The 21472-nt window shown below is 43.1% G+C and overlaps 1 protein-coding gene across 1 annotated transcript in view; it reads left to right on the plus strand.

Annotated features, from left to right (window-relative positions):
• The window catches only part of TECTA (tectorin alpha), a 345850-nt gene that overhangs the window by 300100 nt on the left and 24278 nt on the right, over nucleotides 1-21472 (plus strand). The window contains exons 15-16 of the mRNA XM_085646453.1: nucleotides 17638-17918; nucleotides 20674-20784. Of these exons, the coding sequence (XP_085502579.1) occupies nucleotides 17638-17918; nucleotides 20674-20784 (392 nt within the window). The remainder of the gene's footprint in view (nucleotides 1-17637; nucleotides 17919-20673; nucleotides 20785-21472) is intronic.

Below are 21472 nucleotides of genomic sequence, written 5' to 3' on the forward strand. Positions count from 1 at the left end.
TGGGGATTGGCCACAGGGACTGACCTGTAATCAGGCTCTGAACCCAAACCCCTCAGGCAGCCAACACCCATTGTGAATGGCCTTTGACCTTGCATAGCTTGGGGTGGGCTGCAACGCTTGGTCTTTGGCCAGACCTGGTGCACAACCCTAAACTGAAGGCCAAGCCCTTCTGCACATGGACTTCAAACACATGCAGCAGGGGGTGTCTCAGGGCCCTACTGCGACATGAGTGGCCCAACACATGCTGTGCACAACTGTGGCATTCAGCCATGTGCATTCGGTTTGGCAGCAGGGATTTGTTTGCAGCCAAGCCCTGATCCCAACCTGCTGCCCTTGGTCTACACCCACGTGTGAGTAACAAGAGACTGAGCAATGCATTCTGGAGTAGAATGCAGTCAATACATGATAAGTATGATGCAAGGGTGCCTGAGTTGCGGGGATGATTATTTTTGTGCAGGAAGGGAAACCTTCCTGCACAATAACAATCACAAGGCTTTTTCCTCTTTCTGTGTGCAGAATGCAGCACATTATTGAAAAAGTAAAAATGATGAGAAATAAAGATATTTCACGTCGATGTGCCTCCCTTACGCTTCCCCTGGGGAGACTTAAGTTCTTGACGCTGCCTCAGAGTTACGATTTCTCGTAATTCTGGGGCAGTGTTGCGTAGAGTTGCGAGACCCTGCATCAAGGATGTGTAGAGCAGCGGTGGTTACGGGGAACTGCGGGTGGTGATGTGAGCTCCTATGTCATCGTCCAGGATGCCATCAATGTAGGTTTGTGATGCAAAGTCCTGCTTTGGGATACGTCACACAGCAGCAGTTCTAAAAAGCTGTGGCTTCAATGCGTGTTCCTGCATCAGGGATGTGTCTCTCAGTGGTGGTTCCGAAGCAGGGCTGCAAGGAAAGGCATTTTTGCTGAGTTGGTTCTGCCCATGAAATCACCGCTGGGCTAGCAGAGCCCCTTCAGACCCATTTCCAGGGAGTCAGGACTGGGGGCAAGACTCACAGCAGGCTGGGTTTCAAGAAGGTTACAGCATTTTGTGTACCTGAGGCTCTGATCAGTAGGTCAATCAACTAGCTCTTGGAATCACTCTGGTGGTCCGGGGTTCAAGGCCCAGTCAGGCCCAGTATTTTGCACTCAGGTAGCAGGGCAGCAGAGCAGTCATTAGGAGTCTTCCACAGGTCCAGGGGTGTACTAAAGATTTGGTTTAGAGGGTCCAATATTTATAACCAGTGTCAACGTTTAAATAGAAGAAGGTTCTTGAGGTTTCCACCCCCAGAGGTGTTTGGAATTTCCTGCCTCCCTGTCCTGGCCCCAACTCTTCTGGGGGCAAAAAAGACTTGTGTCAAGCCCTATGTCAATATGCTCAGGCAGAGGTTTTGTGAATTGCAAGTGTGATAGGTGACAGATCCTCCCGCTCATCAAGTCAAAGATGGCCCATCCTGCCAACAATTATTCCCCTTTGTCTCACTGTCTGGGAGCAATAAACAAAGACCAGGATCCGGCTACACCTAGTCTTCTGTCCCAGGATACAGGCTGCAGGCCCCAAACGGCTGAGACAAGAAACTTCCAACTTTCTAAAAGTGGATTTTGCACAATTGTGACTTAAAATCCAACTTTTACATTTAAGAGGGCTTTAAATGACAGTTCTTTAGACACCAAACTCGTTATTACTACCTGCTCCCAATTGAACCAATTGAAAGTTTTTACTTATTAAATATAATAAGGTAACAAGGGGTGGGCAGTAAACTCCGCTTTGCTGCCAGAATTTGGTGAGTTTTGCCCACTCTGCATTCTGCTTGGAGAGTGGAGTTAAGCAAAAACTCTGCCAACCACCACATGGCAGAGATTTTCTTGTGCGCAGTTTGCCATTGTTAAGTTTGCAAGTGCTAGTGAGAACAAACAAGTGCTAGACCGCCTCCTGGTGAGATTTCTCAACGTGGGCATTCGCAGCAGTCCGCTACTTCTTGCACTGAGCAAGTTGCCGCTCACATTGCAGATGCTGCTTGAGCAAAAAACCGACTTGAGTGGCAGAAAGAAGCAACGCCCTCTGATGCACCGAGTGGTGCCATTCATGCCGATTTTACAGCACGGTACAAACGTCTGGCACTAGAAATCAGTGCGAGCAGCACGATCAACCGGAATTCCGCTGCTCGCTGAACTCTACGGAATCTCGCAGAGTTTTTAGGTAACTCCACGGAATTCTGCAGAGAAAAACTCCTCGAGTTCCGGCCACCCCTAAAGGTAACCCTATGCTATCCTATGAGATATGGCAGCTTTGCATTGGTGAATAATGAATGCAAGAGTTTTTCACTACCAGGACATGTAAAAGTTAAAAGTACATGTCCAGCTTTTTAAATACATTGCACCCTGTCCTATGGGCTATTTAGGGCCTACCTTAGGGGTGACTTATGTGTATTGAAAATAAAGGTTTAGGGGTCGCAAAAAAGTTATTTTGCCAGGTCAAAATATCAGTTTAATATTACACACACAGTGTGCTGGGGCAAGCCTGAGACATGTTTACGGGGTACTTGAGCGGTTGGCACAATGAGTGCTGCTGGCCCCTGGTAGCATTTAATTTACAGGCCCTGGATACATGTAGTACTACCTTACTTTGGACTTACAAGTAAATTCAGAGTGCCAATTGGGTGTAAGTCAATGTTGCCATGTTTTAAGGAGTGAACACACACACATTAGCACTGGTTAGCAGGGGAAAAGTGCACAGTACTAAGGCCAACAAAAAGGAGATCAGCAAAAGAAATGTAGGAGCAAGGCAAATGTTTCGGGGAATACCACCATAAGGCTGTCAGGTCTAACACTAGGATTATAAATTTAATATCACCATATATATCATAGGAAAAATATCCCATCCGTTAGCTCGATCTCTACATACCTATTTCCTAAAGAATTTCATAATGTAAAGCATTTACTTTAATAGGTTTCAGGGCTGCTGTAAATTTTTCTCAAGTAATTAGCTCTTTATAAACCAAGATCCCTGACCATATTGACTCGTGCTTTATAACAGCATTCTAATACCAGTTTTCTTATTGGTGTGGGTAATTCAAGGTTGTCCCATAAAAGAACAGTGAAATGTCACAAAGGATTTTCAAAGTGTCTGATGACATTATACCATATTTTAAAGAAAGTCAAATTGTCCTAAGTTGACTGATCTTAACATATCAAGGGTGTGAAAGCTGAGCGAGATAACTAGAAATAATAGGAAAAATACAGGATCTGTGTCATAATACAAGTTGTCCAGCATAGCAGTCTGACCATAACCCTATGTGTAGCTGTTATCAAATAAATACCCAATTGTAAATTATGTGAAGGTCACCCCCTTCAACTTCAAAAAGTCAATTGATGAGAACCAGAAGCTACAATAATCTATTTACTAAATTCTTTACTATAAAATACCTCAGTGCTACACCTGGCCGTCTCTGCAGGGTCACCCCCAAATGTTTTGCCTTCACCCCTCCAGTCATACTGAATTAGTGTTTGTTGGATTTAAGACTCTGTACACTTTACCAATACAAACCAGTGTCAAAGTGCTTGTGATCTCTCCATAAACATGGTAAGATTTACCTACACCAGATTGGCACATTTAATTTACTTGTAAGTCCATAGTATAAGGTACGACATATATCCATGGCCTGTAAATTAAATGCTACTAGTGGTCCTGCAGTACTCATTGTGCCACCCACTTAGAAAACACTTTAAAATATGCCTCAGGCCTGCCATTGAAGCCTGTAGATTGATAATCTCAGTGGGGTAACCCAGTAACGTGCAGAGCCTGGGGATAGGTACGTTATGTGGAGAGTGGTTCTGCCACATCAATACCTTTCATTTTGTGTCTCCCATGGGTGGGACGATCAACAATGATGTACAAACGCACAACACTGATATTTTAAACAAAAAGACAATCAACTTGAAAAAACGTTAGTCTATTTGAAAAAAATCATATATATTTAAATAATGACTTAACTGGACACGTATCAAACCTACACAACAAACATAAATGATTATCTGCAATAGTGACATATAAAAGGGATAAAAGTGACTGTACATATTATATATCAACAATACAAACAAAAAAACACAGTACATGTAACACCAAATTTTCTTTTGGTGGCGTTGTACAAAGAATAGCAGAAATCCTATCCAGACCTCCTTTATTGTATGGGTCTGGTTGGGCACTAACGCTTAATAATTAACATCGAAGTTTTGACCCCTATAACCGTGTGTGTATCAATGACATCACTGTAGGGTGTTCATCAGGACAATAGGACAGTTGTGTAAGCCAAGCCTTCTAATGAGACTAATCAGCCTTGATTCTGTTAGTAGCTTGTAACCTGCACTGTCAATTGCAGGACTGTGTGTCATACTGAGCCCGCCAGGCTAACCGTGACTTCAAAAATATCAGAGGTGAAGAAATCTTCCTCCTGGAATGCCTCGTGTCTCAACAATTTGGTTGACTATTCAGTACAATTTAAGTATCAGGAGCAAGCCTGCTCCTAACAAATCTCTGGGGCCGGGCGCTCAGAGAACTTGATGGCGTCTAGTGCCTGTGAAGCTGTACTCATCAAACATCAATTAGACAAGGTCTTTGCCTTTGTCTGAAATATACCTTCCAGGCAAAATTCTTGGCTCTCTCAGTGCACTCTGAGCGCGAGACTCCGGAGATTCCAAGGATTTTGCCATCTTGTGCAGTAGCATTTTTTGACCCAGCTCTAAAAACATAGGGACCAGGGGAGCGCTAATAGGGAGGTTTAACATTGATCGAATGAACCTGTTTTCTATCGAGGTGAGTGAATTTGTATTTCCAGTGCCCCACAATTCAGCCCAATAGAGAGTCCCTTCCAGTATTTTGATGTTATACATTTCTAACGCAGGGGTCACTTTCTATCCCTTTTCTATGTCACTATTGCAGATAATCACCTATGATTGTTGTGTAGGCTTGATACGCGTCCAGTTATGTCATTATCTAAAAATATATGATTTTTTCAAAAAAATAACTTTTTTTCAATTTGATTGTCTTTTTGTTTAAAATATCAGTGTTGTGTGTTTGTTGATCATCCCACCCATGGGTGACACAAAATGAAATCTATTGATGTGGCTGGATCACTTTTCACATAACATTGAAGCCTGTAGTGCAGTTTTAAACTACCATTTTGACCAGGCCAAATAAATCTTTTGAACCACAAAAGTCTCAACACCAGAGTCTTAGGAATATTGTCTCGGAGTCACTTAACTAAAGGTTCACAATCTGCAGTGTATATAATCTCTGCTTAGTGTGGTTTGGTGGAAAATGTCATAATCGGGTCTGTCACTTAGGTGTCTCATTCTCCAAGTAATATTGTAACCTCCACCAGGAGGGAGACTGTCTGGATGTTCACAGTGGCAAGTGAATTAAACTGACCTCTTATCCTGTAGGTAAATCTTTATTGAGGGAAAAGGATAGGATAGGGATAAGACTAAAAACAAATTGGTAGAAAGTGGATGAGTCACTGATCCACGGCACCTAATGATTGCATCCACATGTTTCGGCCTGGAACAGCCTTTATGGGTCTATGGCCTTCGTCAGGACCTTGGGACTCATAGGGCAGGGTACATTGTATTTAAAATGTAGGATATGTGACTTTAGGTTTTTTTATGTCCTGGTAGTGAAAACCTCCTAAAGTTGTTTTTCAGTACTGTAAGGCCTATCTCTGCCATTGACTAACACTGGCTCACATTATTACATTTAATAAGTGCCAACGTTGGACTGGGAGTAGGTGGAGAAGTCATGTTTAGACACAAATGAATTGTAATTAAAAATCCTCTGTAATGGTAGGGTCAGATTGTATGTCACAATTCTGAAAATGCATGTTGGGAAATGGCCCTCTCTGAAGGGTCACTCCAAACCTTTTACCTCCTCCTCCTCTTTTTCTGAACTTCTTTTTTGTTGGCTTTAGGACTATGAGCACTTTACCACTGCTAACCAGTGCTAAAGGGCATGCGCTCTCTTCTCTAAACATGGTATTTTTGTTTACACCTCTTTGGCATATTTAATTTACTTGTAAGTCCCTTTTAAAGTGGTATACCATATACCCAGTGCCTGTAAATTAAGTGCTCCTAGTGGGCCTGCAGCACAGATTGTGCCAGTCACACAAGTAACCTTTCAAACCTGTCTCAGCCTGACACTGAAGAGCCTGTGTGTTTAGTTTACTGCAACTTCGATATGGCATTTAAAACTCTTTGCCAAGCCTTCAACTCCCCTTTTATTACAATAAGTCACCTCTAAAGTAGGCCCTAGGTAGGCCGTAGGGTAGGGTGCTGTGTAAATAAAAGGTAGGACTTGTACTTTTACATTTTGCATGTCCTAGTAGTGACAAAAACATCTTTATTCAATGACTTTATTTCTGCTATGTGCAATAAAAGTAGAAACCAAATAAAATAAAATAGCATACATTATATCACATAAAATATTAAAAAGCAAGTAGTTACAATATACATAAAACAAGGTAAAAGCTGGTTATTAATAGTAAAATACATTAGCTAGAGCCTAAAAACTTCTACAAAGAATAAATAGCCAATTATAGACACATCTTTTGCACAATCCTCCATATTACGATTAAAAAGCGGGATACAGCAAAAACCAGACTTTGGCTAACATCAGTTTTTAAAATGCGATATGCAATTTGATGGTTTCTAGCACTTAAAAGTTGACAGACAGGGGTGATCCACTTTTCCGTGCTTTTAACATAAGCTGGGCAGAAGAACAAAACACGCATGTCCGACTCCCTATTTGCCCCACAGCTAAGGCAGGTGTATCCTGTAGGGCTCTGTTTAATTGCCCATTTGCCAGTAAAGGAAGCAGTCGCTAAGGTGATGTATCTGAACTGCATATACATTATTTGGGCGTAATGTGGCTCTACTTATTCTAAAAACTGCTCCAAGGTATAGGCTACCTTGATCTTAAGAAAAAAGTCATCAGGGTGCCAGAAGAGGAGAATGCCAGCAGTTGATCCATTTTGCATTGCTGGTACCTCCTCTTTAGAAGGGTTTTACTAACGGTCAGGGTGGCCTCCGGTTCTGTCCATAGAGCCACACCCTACCTTGCGCAAAGATGTTTTATCCATGGTAAACTTCCAGACCATGGAATCTCTAGCACTTCTTCAATGTCAGCTCTATAGGAGTGCAGTTCTGGTGAGGCCCAGATCTGTCTCCAGAATAGTGTGGGCCTGATCGCTGCCCCCTCAGTAATAGGCCTAACTCTCAGGTCAACTCTAAGTTGAAGTAATGGTGTACCATTGGGAAGTTCCAGTAGCTGACGTAGGAAGTGGTTATCGCTATCTACCAAAACCGAAATATCCTTATGCCTCCAACGCTCAGGCCCATACAAGGAAGCTTCTAGTGAATGCATTTTATAAATTTGGATTGCTGGGGAAATTGGATGGAAATGTGAATTATTTTGCTCTCTTGACAACACCTCACTATGTTGAGTTAATTTAAGCCTTCTCTTTTCGATATGACATCTCCATTCAAAGTCTTCTGTAAGTGTCAGTCCCAGGGAGTCAAAAACATGAACACGGTCTAAGGGGACACCACTTAGCTTGGGATTGGCTCGAGTGGAGTGACCGGGATTTAAAATCATACATACATTTTGTTTAGTCTACATTTATCTCAAGACCCCTCTGGTCGCAAAATCTCTCAAAACTACATAGACATTTTTGGAACCCCATCGGTCTTTGAGATATAAGGAGGGTATCATCCGCAAACATCAATGCTGGCATCTTAGTAATGGCCAGTCTTGGCACACCTCCAGCACAATTATTCAAGAAGGAAATCAAATCATTCACATAAAGGGAGAACATGGTGGGGCAAAGACACAGCCCTGCCTTACCCCCTAACTCGCAGAGGAAGGGGTAAGTCAGTTTGCTGATGATCCACATCAGACTTGCGCAAAACTATTGCTGTGTAATCTGATTAATAAAGTCAGTAGGGACACCCAAATCTGCCAGAACCTGCCAAATTTGTTTTTCACTACTGTGAGGCCAACTCCACTATTAGGTTAACATTGGGAATTCCTTAATACACTTTGAAGCTTTAATTCCTGATTAGAAAGAAGAAGTTGTGTCATGTTTTAGATCCTTGCAATGGTCATGGCAAATCCTCTCTACTGGTGAAGTTCGATTTATCATTACTATTTTAAAAATTCACCTTTTAGAAAGTGGACATTTCTCTGCTCTTACTGCTCTTTGTTTCTGAAGCCTGTCTCCAATACATGTGTAGGGTGGATGACAGCTTCACTTTGTGCATTCCCTCTAGGCCGCCACAAACACAGGCAGGTTACTTGTGTCTGAGCACTCATCTGCATTCTAATGACTCTCCCTGGGTAGGAAGGGAGGGAGAAGCTGACACTTGCAACTGAGTAGGTAGTGTCATGTCCCCACACAAAGTGCTGATTACCCCCCACTGAAAGTCTGGAGCCAGTGCTGGGAAGAAAGGACTTTTTTGCACTTCAAAGACCTTTCTTTGAAGTCACTCCCATTTTAACGGCACAACTGGGTAAAACTACTGGATCTCTAACCCCACCAAGACAGTACACTACTGGAACAGTGAAAATGTCTGACAGAAAGGCAGACTGCTGTGCTGCTACAAGGACTGCCACTCTGCTGGACTGCTGCTCTGGAAGAACTGTTTTTCTTCTTTGCTGTGCTGCTTGTTACCTGCTATATGCTCCCTCTGCCCTGCTGAGGAAAGGACTAGACCCATCTCACTTGAACCCAGAGTGACTGCAAGGGCTTGCTGGCTTGCCCCCTGTTTCGAAGTTTCAGGGCCATCAAAGACTTCCTACAACTCTGCACAGCACCTGGACTCTACCATCTGTGAGTCCTGCTCTGCCAAGTGGTGCCAATCCAGTCTTTGGACCTTGAAAGAAAGTGAGCTTTTCTTTGCTGACTCACCAGAATCCATGCATGAATGACTTTGCGCTGATCGGAACTGACACATCTCTTTTGACGCCAAGGTAGTTGCTGCACAATGACATCACTTTGATGCACTGCACAGCTCGATGACGACGGACTGCGCGGCATGATGATGATGCATCACCTGTATCGCAAAGGGGTTTGTCACTGAATTCTTGCTGATTGTGTGGATTGGAACCAATGCATTGTCTACATCCAAGGGATCGATAACGACGCATTGCCTGCTATGCTCCTTGCATCGGGACATCAATGATGATGCTTCCTCCATCGAAGGTACTTTTTCAGCAGGACCTGTGTGAGCCCGGTAGCCGGCCTGTGTTCTATTGCCGTTGGCTTGAACTTGGATTTAGCCGTGTCTAGAGTGACCAGATGTCCCTAGTTGGCGCTTTATGAATCTAAGCACTATATTTTTAAATCATTTTTAAAATGTCATAACTCCGGTTTTACCTATTGGATTTTTGGTGTTTTGGTCTTGTTTTACTTATATAAATATAATCCATTTTTCTAAACCGGTGTGACGTATTTTTGTAGGTTTTTCATTCTGTTACTCTGTGTGTGTGTTGCACAACTACTTTACACATTGCCCTGTTAGATAAGCCTGACTGCTCTGTGATATGCTACCAGAGGGCGAGCACATGTTATCTTTTCATGTATATCTAGCTTATGCTGACTAGAGTGTTGGTCACTACTTGGACAGGGTGCATCTCTCTGCTAACTAGAGACCCCATTTCTAACATGCGACTTTTGGAAAGTGGGCATTTTCTTGCCCTAACCATTTGTGCCTTTCTGCCACACATGACTGTGAAAGGCTCTGCTGTTGGGGTTTGTTTATTCTTCCCAGACAGTGACACAGAGTGGACTACGTGTGGGCAGGATGAGGCATCCTGCCAGGATGACTGGAAGGCAGAGTTGTGCCTTACCCTTCTTGCACTTCATAGGGCTTGACTCCAGCACACACAAATGAACCTAACACCAGTCTTTTATCATCCCAGACTTCTTGTATCCTTGACAAGGGAATGTAAGAACTTTCCAGAAGCAGATGTGGTGATAGAACACGGTGTTCACCCACACACAAAGGTTGGTACAGGGTATAATTATTGGACCCTTAGAGCAACTTTTCAGTACACTCTTAGATGTGTGGATATAACCAGAGGACTGCTCTGCTTCTACCAGAGGGCTGCCCTGCTGCTTCAGGACTGCCCTGCTTTGTGAGAAGGAAGACTGGACCTGCTCCTTTCATCCCAGGCTAACCTGAGTGACTCAAAGGGTCAGTTGACTTACCTCCTGTCTGAGCTACAGGGACATAACATGATACAGAGACCTCCCTGCAAATGACCAGCTGACCTGCTGCACTGGACCTGCAACTTGACCTGCCTGAGCTCTACTGGCATCTATTCATCCCCAAAGGTGCATCCCCAGGTCTTCCATCCTTGGCTAACATCAGTTGAGCTCCTCCTGAGACGAAAGGTGAAATCCTGAAGTTTTGGGTTCTTCTCAATGGCAAAAGTGCCCATTTGTGCCGCGACCCTGCCGCCTGTGATGACCGCCAATGTGAAGTTCCAGTGAGACCAGCTCTTCACGTTACAGAGACTGCCAGTTACGACTGGCAATGTGAGTTCTGCACTAAGAGCTACAGCACTATCAGCCCGTAGTTTGTGCCAATGTGAAAATCCAGGAATGACTGTCCACGACGCCCGACTGGCTGTTCGGGCTACTGCAATGAAAGCCTGCACCGCCTGGCTGCTTTTTGCATCACAGCAACCACCATCTGTGATTCTCTCCCTGCTCCTCACGGCCTCCTCCACTGTGAATGGAACTCTTTACACCGAACTTTGAAAAGATAACGTGTGACTTTCCTCCGTTCTAGCATGACCAGATGACACTGAGTCGTGCTTTATGATTTTAGGTGCTATATTTATTTTTAGTTTCAAAACTGAATATCTCCAATTATACTTTTGTTGTTCTGATATCATCATTTATTTTACAAATTAGCCTAAAAATTCTGTCAGCATATCATAATTTTCATGACGACATGTCGTCAGTATACAAAATAAGTTTGAATTCCAATAAATAAAACTGTTAAACTTTCATCATGATTTATTCTTCATTCTAGAGGGTCTATATATACTTCATAAAACATGCATAGCTAACAATCATCCATGTCTTACTCTCCACGTTTTCAAAAATAACTTTGGTAAGTGTTCAGTAAACACAATCCTAGCCTAGCCTTAATTGCAGCCTTTCACAAGGCATACTATCCAATAACCTCTTTGCATCGTAACAGCTGAAAGATAGTGGGAAACTTCCCATCTGTGCTATGTCGGTTCCTGACTTAATCAAATACACTTGTGGTAATACTTCTCATTTACGTAAAATTCCTGTTTGATATGGACTAGCATTTTTATGGATCCTTCAGTTAAACTGTGGCTAAAGCCCTCAGAAATATCATTAGATCCACATGTAATAGTGTTAACGCACTTTATGAGGTACGTACTGATGAACAGAACTAATGGTGCTATTTTTAACAATGATCTTCTTTCTCACATTGATGGTGGCAAATCCCTGGTAGCTGATCTTCCCCAAACATCTGTGTCACATCTCAGAGCCATCTTACACTGCTACATGCCTTGTGAAGGGTGCAAAAAAGCAGACAGCATTGCACCGATTTTATGGAACCTCTACTAGCTGCCACCTATGGCCAGAATTGACCTCAAAATAGCCTACCTGTCCTCCTACCTAAGAAGCAAACTCCACACCACAGGGCAACAGAGAACACAGGAAGCAAATTGACACTACTTCTGGAAATCTCATGACAAAAAGATCAAGAACCCTGAACCAAACTTTCTCCTGTCAAGCTCCCAGAATTGGAACTGCCTCAAAGAAGAACTCAAAGGCAATCCAAACTTGCTTTCCTACAATAAGGCCCTAAACCCTCACCTTTTAAGAATCCACTTGAATTCGGATAACTTTTTGGACCTCTTCTTTAAGAACTTTTACAGCTGCTGCTTATTATTGTCTCTTAAAGTTTTGTCTTTATTCTCACGTACGAATATGGATACATTCCCTCTGTGTTGCTGTGCTGTGTTCGCTACCCGTACCTCGAAGGCAGCGTGATATAAGTACCATAAACACAACAAAAACGATAATAATATTAATTATAATGCAAACAATAACAATACTAACAACAACAATAATGACAATAACAATAGCAATCGCAATACCAACAACAATAATAATAATAATAATAATTATTATTATTTTTATTATAATTCATGGGTAACGGTGAATAACAGGATTTTTTTTTATCGAAGGGTCCTAATTGTTATTAAAAATATGAGAGTCCAAGGGCCCGATTCACAGAACTAACTTAAGACAAAATCCTAAACTTACTACTTTTGGTATTCACAGAAGTTAGGATTTTGTCTTAAGTTTGTCTTAAGACAAACTTAAGACAGACTTAAGACAGACTTAAACCAGACGTAAGACAAACTTAAGACAGACTTAAGACAGACTTAAGACAGACTTAAGATTTTGTCTTAAGTTTGTCTTAAGTCTGTCTTAAGTCTGTCTTAAGTTTGTCTTAAGTCTGGCTTAAGTCTGTCTTAAGTCTGTCTTAAGTCTGTCTTAAGTCTGTCTTAAGTTTGTTTTAAGACAAACTTAAGACAAAATCCTAACTTCTGTGAATACCAAAAGTAGTAAGTTTAGGATTTTGACTTAAGGTAGTTCTGTGAATCGGCCCCCAATGGTCTATTTTTTTTTTTGGGGGGGGGGGCGGGATTTATAGCGCAAACTAGACCCAAAGGTATCAGTGCACTTTACATAAGAACCAGTTGCGTTACAGACGGCCACATTCATTTTTGTTAGGCACATGGAGATCACTTGATATGCCCAGAATCACAGGATGTTGAGCGTCCCAGCCGAGATTCGAACCCGGTTCCCCAGCTGAAAGGTCGACCGCTCTAGCCATTAGGCCACATATTCTTTGATGTCGCTCAGAACCACAAGGTGAAAATTTTTTGCTGTAATTCACTTTTTATCTATATATAATTTTAGGTTATGTATGGCCCCCAAAATCTTGTGACACAGCTTTTAGGAATAATGGAGAAGCCATACCTACCATAACCTGTCCTCCTTATCCTAAATGTGAAAGAAAATACCCTGCTACATGCCTGACAGCCCCAACACCCGCTGTGCATTACCTACCCCTCCAGAAGCGGTGCTTTATGCTCTCAGTCAGAGCTGATAGAGCCCTCTCAGACTGGCCTGTTATCCTTTATGATGTAGCAGCAGTGGGAAACAACTTTTTTTTTCCACTGCTGCTGCGTCATAGAAGTAAATAACCGGATTTAAAATCTAGTATTCTTGCTAGAGGTTCTCAATGAGAGCCATACATAATGTGTAGAATTATAGATTGGGAACAGTGAATATGAATATGAGAGGCTGTCTTGGTATATGATGCACACTTACGTAAGTGGGCACCCTGCACCAATCCAGACAACCCTTATGGTGATTTTAGTGGTTTTAGACAACCTTAGAAAGCTCTCCAAGTGGTAGCTGTGGAGAGCAGCCTTCAGGCTTAGTCCAGAAGAAGTGTAAAGCAGCTTGTTTTACCAGAACATAATCTTATAGGTATAGATTACGTGAAAAAGAACCACAGAGTGTATTTATAAAAAGATGTATTTATTACAAGACACTCACTAACACATACAGATATCTCCTAGCCGGAGATATACACAATGCACACAATACTTTTCAATAGAAACAGGTAAGTAGCACGAAATACTCAGTCGCCACCAGGGGGAGACCAAAACATATACTAAGATAGTGGTATGTGAACCACGACTCAAATTAAGACTGTACCCAGAAGATGAAGAAGTGCCGGGGACCCAAGAAGCCACCCAAGGTAAGTAACCAGGAGCTCCACGAAGGCCGAGTGCAGAGTGGGAACACGACCGCGTGATCAATGCAAGTAAATGGGTAAGTTGTGGTGGTAACTTTAAAGAAGAAGGACCCTTCCTAGTGGACTCTGAAGAAACCCAGTGGAAGACAGAATGTTTGAGAGCCATCCCACCCGTTGATATGCTATGAACCAGTATACCTTCACCAGGGAAGCCGGGTGCATAGGTGTGAAGTGTCGTCAGAAACCGCTGTTGAACTTAAAGGAGGACTTTAGGAAGATGCCACTGCTGGAGAAGGTGAAAGTGTCCGAAGGAACCCAAAGGTGGATTCAAGTTGAGAAGTACCTGCGAGCAGAGGGACAGAGTCTATGCCACTCAGGAGTGACCAGAAGGCACGGAACACGAATGCCCACTGATGTCGGGTGCTGCAGCAGAGATGACAGTGACCTTGGAGCTGCAGCTGTGAGGACCAGGTGATGCCCTGGAAGACCAGGAGCTATTCATGAGCTGCCTCATATCGGATGTCGAGAGTTGAGGGGTAGGTGTCCGTTGGGAGCCCTAACAAACCTTGGCAACTGCAAACAATGGGAAAAGCAAAGAAGGTGCAGTGTCAGGCCCCGCAAGGTCCAGGTGACTTACCACAAGCAGGGGAGTCAGGGTATGCCCCGAGCAATCAGGGGAACCCACACAATTAAAAAATGACCCCCAAAAGGACCCACAGGCCGGAGGCACTGGAGTCGCATGAGGACCTCGAGCAGCCCACCAAAGAAGCAAACCGGTGATACAAGTCATGCGGTGAGGACAAAGATCTTGGTCACTGGAGGTGCTTGAGGTGGGGGCTACTTGGAGCCCGAAGATCTTGATGAAAGGAAGTCAACAAGCCTTTGCAACAGCAAGTCAACAGGGTGCACAGGATTTACGTGCCTGCGGCTCCAACACGGGATACTGGCTTCTAACTTGGTGAGAGGACAGGGCAGGCCTTGAGAGATGTGGAGAGCCACCACCAGTGTTGCTGAATCTTTCAGAGTCTGTGGGAGCCTAGGATCAGTAGACCAGGCAGCTTAGTTGTAGTGCCTGCAGATGCAGGGAAGTGACTCCTTCACTTCAAGTGAGATTCCTTGAGGCATCTTGGAAGGCCACAGGCCTTGGAAGGTTCCTGTATGGAGCACAGGCATGGACGTTGCAGCAGATGAGGAGGGCAACAAGATCAGGAGCAGCAGGAGTCTTCCAGTTGCAGTCTTGATGCCCAGGGCGAAGTCCAGAGTTCCCAGACGGTCAACATAGAATTGGTGTTTTGAAATGAATCTTGTCTCACGACGAATCTAGGGACCCACCCTCAGGTAAGCCCTTAAGTACCCTAAGGAAAGGGTTGGGACAATTCAGAGTTCCCTCCCAGGGGAGGGATCGGAGAGTGGGAGGATACTCTCATGTCCTTTGTCCAGTTTTTCGCCAGAGCAGGAGCTAACATCTCCCTGAGCTGGTTTAAACTGGATTATGCAAGCAGGGCACCAAATGTGTTCTTCAAGCACACTTAGTGGCACTGGCAAGTGCTCCCACCCGCCCCAATACACTAAACCCTGTCTGGAAGGTGGTCACACCTCCCTGTGACAGGATACCTATTGTTCTGCCTTCCCCTGCTCATGCTTGGCTCAGCAGCAGGAGGGCAGAATCGTGCCTCTAGTCAGCAGTAGCCATGTTGTGCTGTCCGGGTCTAGAAGACTGGTACCGGGAGCACTGAGTGCCTCCCGGGGGAGATTTACAGTGCATGGAATCATACCTCCCACACCGTTTATGGTGTGGGAGTATGATTCCAACATGTTTTGTTGCCAAACATGGTAGGGTTCGTTCCAGCCAGTTTCGAGATGTTCATTGCCCCTCTATATGTTAAAGGGCTGTCACGCTTACAACCCGGGTCAATGGACTCCGTAGGCTGTATGGAGTGTCCTGCTCATTCAGGGGCACCTTCACACTCAGAACTGAGCACCCTGCCTTCAGGATTGAAAAGGTCTGCTCTAGGGGTGTCTTATAGGTTTTAAGTGTAGTGACCTTAGATATAGGGCAACCTATATCTTTCGTAAGTGGTGCTAGCACCAGCTTACATGGGCTGCAATGTCAGGCCTGTAGTTACAGTTTGAGTGACCCCTCATGGGTGGCATAATACATGCTTCAGCCCATGGAGGACCCCTGGTGTACCCATGTCCTGGGTACCTTAGTACCATATACTAGGGACTGATTTGGGTACACCAGTGTCCAGGGGAGAAAGCACAGAGACTGGGGTCCTGATTAGCAGAATTCCAGTCAGACTAGTCAGAAACAGCATAGCACCAGGCAAAAAGTGGGGGTAACCATGAAAGCAGATCCTACTTTCCTACAGTGAATAACGGATTTCTTTCCTCAAGGGGTTCTGAGTAACATTAAAGAGACAACAAGAGCATCGCTCAAATTGTCTATGATGTCATTCAAAACACCCACATGACAAAAACACAGTTCTTTGCTTTTTACCCGTTTATAATTTTATGTTATATAAACATCCTCTGCACCTGCTTTCATCTGCTATAAAGGGCAGAGAAGTAATGTGGGAGTCATACCTAACATGTCCTCTCCTCACTGTACCAAATAAAAAAATGCCTGGACTCCTGCCTCCCACAACCCAATGTGTCTTCCTTTCACCGCATCCCTTCCAAAGCTGTGCTCCTTTCTCTCCATTGGAATAGAGAGCCAGCGCTACACAACAGGCTCTCAGAGAGAGCCCGAACAGAGCAGCAGAGAATCATTTAATGAGAAAGCACTAGTTGGAAACAACATCAGCAACATAATAATAAAAACAATGGGGCCGATTCACAGAACTAATCTGAGATAAAACCCTAAACTTACTACTTTTGGTAGTCACAGAAGGCATTTATTAGTAGTAAAGTTAGGACTCCTAACCTTACTACTACTAAACTGGGATAAAATCCTAAAGTTACTACTTTTGGTATTCACAGAAGGAATTTAGTAGTAGTAAAGTTAGGAGTCCTAAATTTACTACTACTAAATGCCTTTGGTTAATACCAAAAGTAGTACATTTAGGATTTTATCTCAGATTAGTTCTGTGAATCGGCCCCAATAATACTAATAATAATAATACTACTACCACTTATAATAATAAAAACACAAAAACAAAAGATTAAACAAGTGGAATCAGGATCTTTGACAGGATTCGTCAATTAAATTAAACTCGTCCATTAAATTAAACACATGTTAGACCTTTTTGTTTCATTTCAGACTGCTGGATCCATGACAATTACACTATATTGGTTCAGACTCATAGCAGCAAAATGTGATCTTTTCAATAGGAAGCATATCTACAAATACTGGAATGTATAAATAATTAAAGTCTAGGCTATGAATTTTGCCCAACAATAGGGAAAAGATGTCACATTTTGCTTTGGATCTTTTACTGCCTAAATGCAACATGAATAACATATACAAATTCACCATAATACTTGCTAAAGACTCAGGTGGTCAATGAGTAAAGCTATACATAGGAAGATTTATTAATGTATTTAATTATTTTGCATGCTAAATAAGAAATTAAATATGCTTTCTTTTTTTTCCTGTTAGCTTTTGCTATGCATATTTGTATGACTGAAGGCACCAATTTGTATGATTAACCCTGTATTAAACTGAAAACGTTCAATTGAACCCGGTGGAGTTGCTGATCTTATAATGTCTTCTATTGATTTGTCTGTGATGTTGTCTGTGCCCTTTTTTTTTAAACATTTGCCTTACAGCTGCAACGAGCTGCAGTACTCTCAGTATGTGTCCACCTGCGACAACGTGCACATCCAGAATCTGCAGAGTGATGGCTACTGTCTGAAGCTCACAGACATGAAGGGCTTCTTCCAGCCATGCTATGGGCTCCTTGACCCTCTCCCCTTCTACGAGTCCTGCTTTCTGGATGGGTGTTACAACAATAAGAAGTTCCAGCTGTGCGGCTCTCTGGCTGCGTATGGGGAAGCTTGCCGCTCCTTCGGGATCCTAAGCACAGAATGGATTGAAAAAGAGAATTGCTGTAAGTAGGAAGTATATGTTGCCTTTGAACAGTCACCTAAGATAGAGGGCCTGATTTAGTCCAGCCGGTCTTATTTCAAATGCCATAGGATATAATGCACTTGTAGTAAGGCAAACAGGATATTCTTTACATTTGTGATGAAGTAACCTATCTGCCAAACCCTAAAAGAGACCTAGAGTCTGCATGTATGGCATTAGAGAAGGACATTGTTAGCTCATCATTCATTATAAGGTGCACAGTACCCACTAAGTTCAAACTCCACATCTGTTGATACTGAAACCATGCAGTACCCTTATCAAGTACCATGCAGTTACAAGTTGAACCCCATGGAATGAAAAATAACTGCGGCCCTGGATTTCCGGGGGCAAAACCACATGGACTTCCCTGTTTAGTGGAAGTTAATGCTCACATTTCCCACCTGTTCGGAGCATATTTTAAACTTGAGCTGGGGTATGGAGGAGGGTGGAGGGACGGGTGAGGGAGGGTAGAGGGGAAGAGCTAAATGCCCTGTCAGAGGGTAGCATTTAGCTCCCCCTTGCTCAAAAAATCCAAACAAAAAACTCAGCAGGGAAGGGGACTGGGCTTGGCTGCTATTGCAGTCAAAGCTTCAAGAGATTTTAACAGCTATTTTTTCCAGCTTTAAAATCAGGGCCTGCAGCCGGCTGAAAACCAGATACGGGAACACCGGCCCACTTCAACATGGTAATGTCACCTGCCTTGTAATGAGGCCTAAGTATCAGAGTAAACGCATTTGGAGTCGATTTGCAATGGTATTTTCAGAATATGCCTCGTTGAGTCTGATTTTGAAAATATTTTCGTAGATATCCAAACGTGCCCAGTGATAGGCCAAATGTAGATTTGATACCAATATTTTCTTCCTGTTTTTTATTGAAAAGTTGTGAAATTTATCCAAATTAAATTTTTCTGTATCTTATGCTTTAATGTTTTTCCAGCCTCTTAAATTGACATTATCACCAACTCTCCCTCACCACTCACTACTGTCGTAACAACAGGTTATTAGGGCCAAAAGCGAGATGCCACCAGCGGCCAAAACTGGGCAAGGATAAAGCCTAAGAGACAGAGACTATCACCCACCCAGGGTGGATGCTACTCTAAGGCCATTTTAGGCTGACTTACTGGGCCAACAGAAAATGGCTGAAAAGGACGCCAGATTGCAACAATCAGTTTTTTCTGAAGCTAAAGAATCCTCTCCAAAGCTGCCTCCTGTTCACTTTAGGGACTGTGCTAGTGAGGGAAATCTGGCAAATGAGGAGAGTTTGATAATGCATACTTCCAAGCTGAGAGCAGTCCATGCACGTGTGCAAGGTACACTTTTGAGGTGCATTCTGCTGTAAGTCAAGTAGGGACCCTTACTCTCCTAGAGCACTAGAACTCCAACTAGCAGGGAGCTGCTCATCACCGGCTAGTCAGGGTTCTGTTGGTCTTTGGGAGTATCAAACTCTCTTCATCTGACTTACAGCACAATGCACCTAAACAGACTTCGCCAACAATAACCTACCGCTATTTACACATTGTTTTAAGATCTCATTGACATATGTATATTTGATGTGATGCTTCCCAAACTTAACAGTTTCTATTTGCCCCTAGCCCAAATTTTTTTTTTTAAATCAACGTACTTCAGTTACAACACTGTGTTGATGCTCACAGAACAAGTTGAGTGAGGCCGAACCCTAGAGCTTATTTCTGACACACACAGATGTTTACCAGTTACCCCTAGCTATGCTATGTGGGTTTAATTTTAGCTTTGATTGGCAAGTAGTTTCAGATACAAGGTTCCATCACTAAGAATTGCAGGTCACACTTCAATTTAAGGCAAGTGCAGGGAATCAATACCAGGTACATTTTACGTAAAAGTGACCCGTGAATTGAAATGTCCCAAAAGAAACTGCTCTTTGACCCTGACTTTGCTTGGTAACCCTTTAGGTTCTCATTAGCGATATCGGTAGAAACAATATTTCTCTATTATATCTTTTATAAAAAATAATTTGTAATGGTGGTTAGGCATAAAGATGTATGATATTGGTAGTCGCTGAGATATTTTAATTGCTTTGTTGTCAAATATTTGTATCTGCTATCATGAAACACGGTTGTTTTTATACTGCAGCGTGTGTCACTCACTCAACATACGGGTAATACAGAAGGGCCCAAAATATTTTCATCCAATTGGTCCAATATCCAATCACTGGCATGGATGTTTTACTCTCTGGTCTGTGCATTATGCCTAGAAATTACTATGTGTAGGGCTGGGTGTAGTAGCGGAACTCCGCAAGCGGAGGAGAGTGGTGCGAACTGCCGTTCGTGTTGGTCTTCCTGCCACTAGTGTGGAAATTCTACCCGCGCAGCAGATCGCGCTCGGCAACTTACCATTGGCATGCGCGAGCAAGGGAAAAACTTTGCTTTGCTCTGCACAGCGGAGTTTTCTGCACTCGCGGAGTGCAAAAACTCTGCAAATTCCGCGAATGCGGTGGAGTTCACCGCCCAGCTCTAACTACGTGCTTTGTGAAGCACTACATATAAAAACAAATATTACCTCTGCCTGCTACTGAAAGGGAAAACTTTGTAAGTGGATTACTGCCCAGTCATGCTGCCTTACTGCACAACTAAAGAAAAGTCTGCTTTTAAATATCAGCAAGAGGTCTAATTCTAAGTTAGTTTATAGTGTTTTGCTCTCATTTACCCTAAATGGACATTTTGTGTAGAAAACAAGTTTTTGTCGTTCTCTTCTCCTCTTTAGCAGGAGTGATTGAAGATCCCTGTGTGGGTGCCGACTGCCCCAACCGGAGCTGTGAACTGGACAATGGAGGGGAACTGTGTGGTTGCATGGAGCCTCCAGCCTATGGAAACGGTACAGTATAGCATAATAGACCTACAATATGAAGGCCACAGATTCGGGCAAATCATACATGAGAGTGTGATTGCATATAAAATATATTGCAAAAATTATTGCTGGTTGCCAAAGTGATGGTTCTTGTCTTGCCCCCCACTGTTTTAAAATAGAGAAGTAAAGTAGGAAATTCTCCTTAAACGTAGGTAGAATTCAAGGACATGTGACCAAACTTTTACTGGAAGAGAGAAGTACTTGAACCTGTAGTGTTGCATGTGGAGACTCCTGTCTGAGTGAAGAGAAATCACAAATTTTACTTGGATGGTGCACATTGTGAGCTGTATCACGTCCTGGTGCATGAACACATTTTGGGTGTTGGTGAAAGGTGATGTTTTGAGAGTATTGAAACAATGGTTTCTGCAGCGGTGCAATTAGCAGTATTACTTAGCATCCGCAAAAACTAGGTGGAAATGGCAGAAGTAACCGAGCCAAAATCCATTAATAATATTTTGAAAGCATGACTAAATATAATCAGAGAAGACAGGAAGCTTTGAGGGACAGACCTGAAATGTCCACTGGCCTTGTGTGTTGGAATGCAATAAGTAAAGGACTGGATAAAGACCAGAGAGTGACATGGGTATTCTGCCCACCTACCAAAAGGTATCTCTCTCTACCCCTTCGTCCCACACCTACAAACTTGGGGGCTTAT

This window comes from Triturus cristatus, chromosome 3_1 (assembly GCF_964204655.1).
Source record: "Triturus cristatus chromosome 3_1, aTriCri1.1, whole genome shotgun sequence".
In the NCBI taxonomy this organism is placed as follows: domain Eukaryota; kingdom Metazoa; phylum Chordata; class Amphibia; order Caudata; family Salamandridae; genus Triturus; species Triturus cristatus.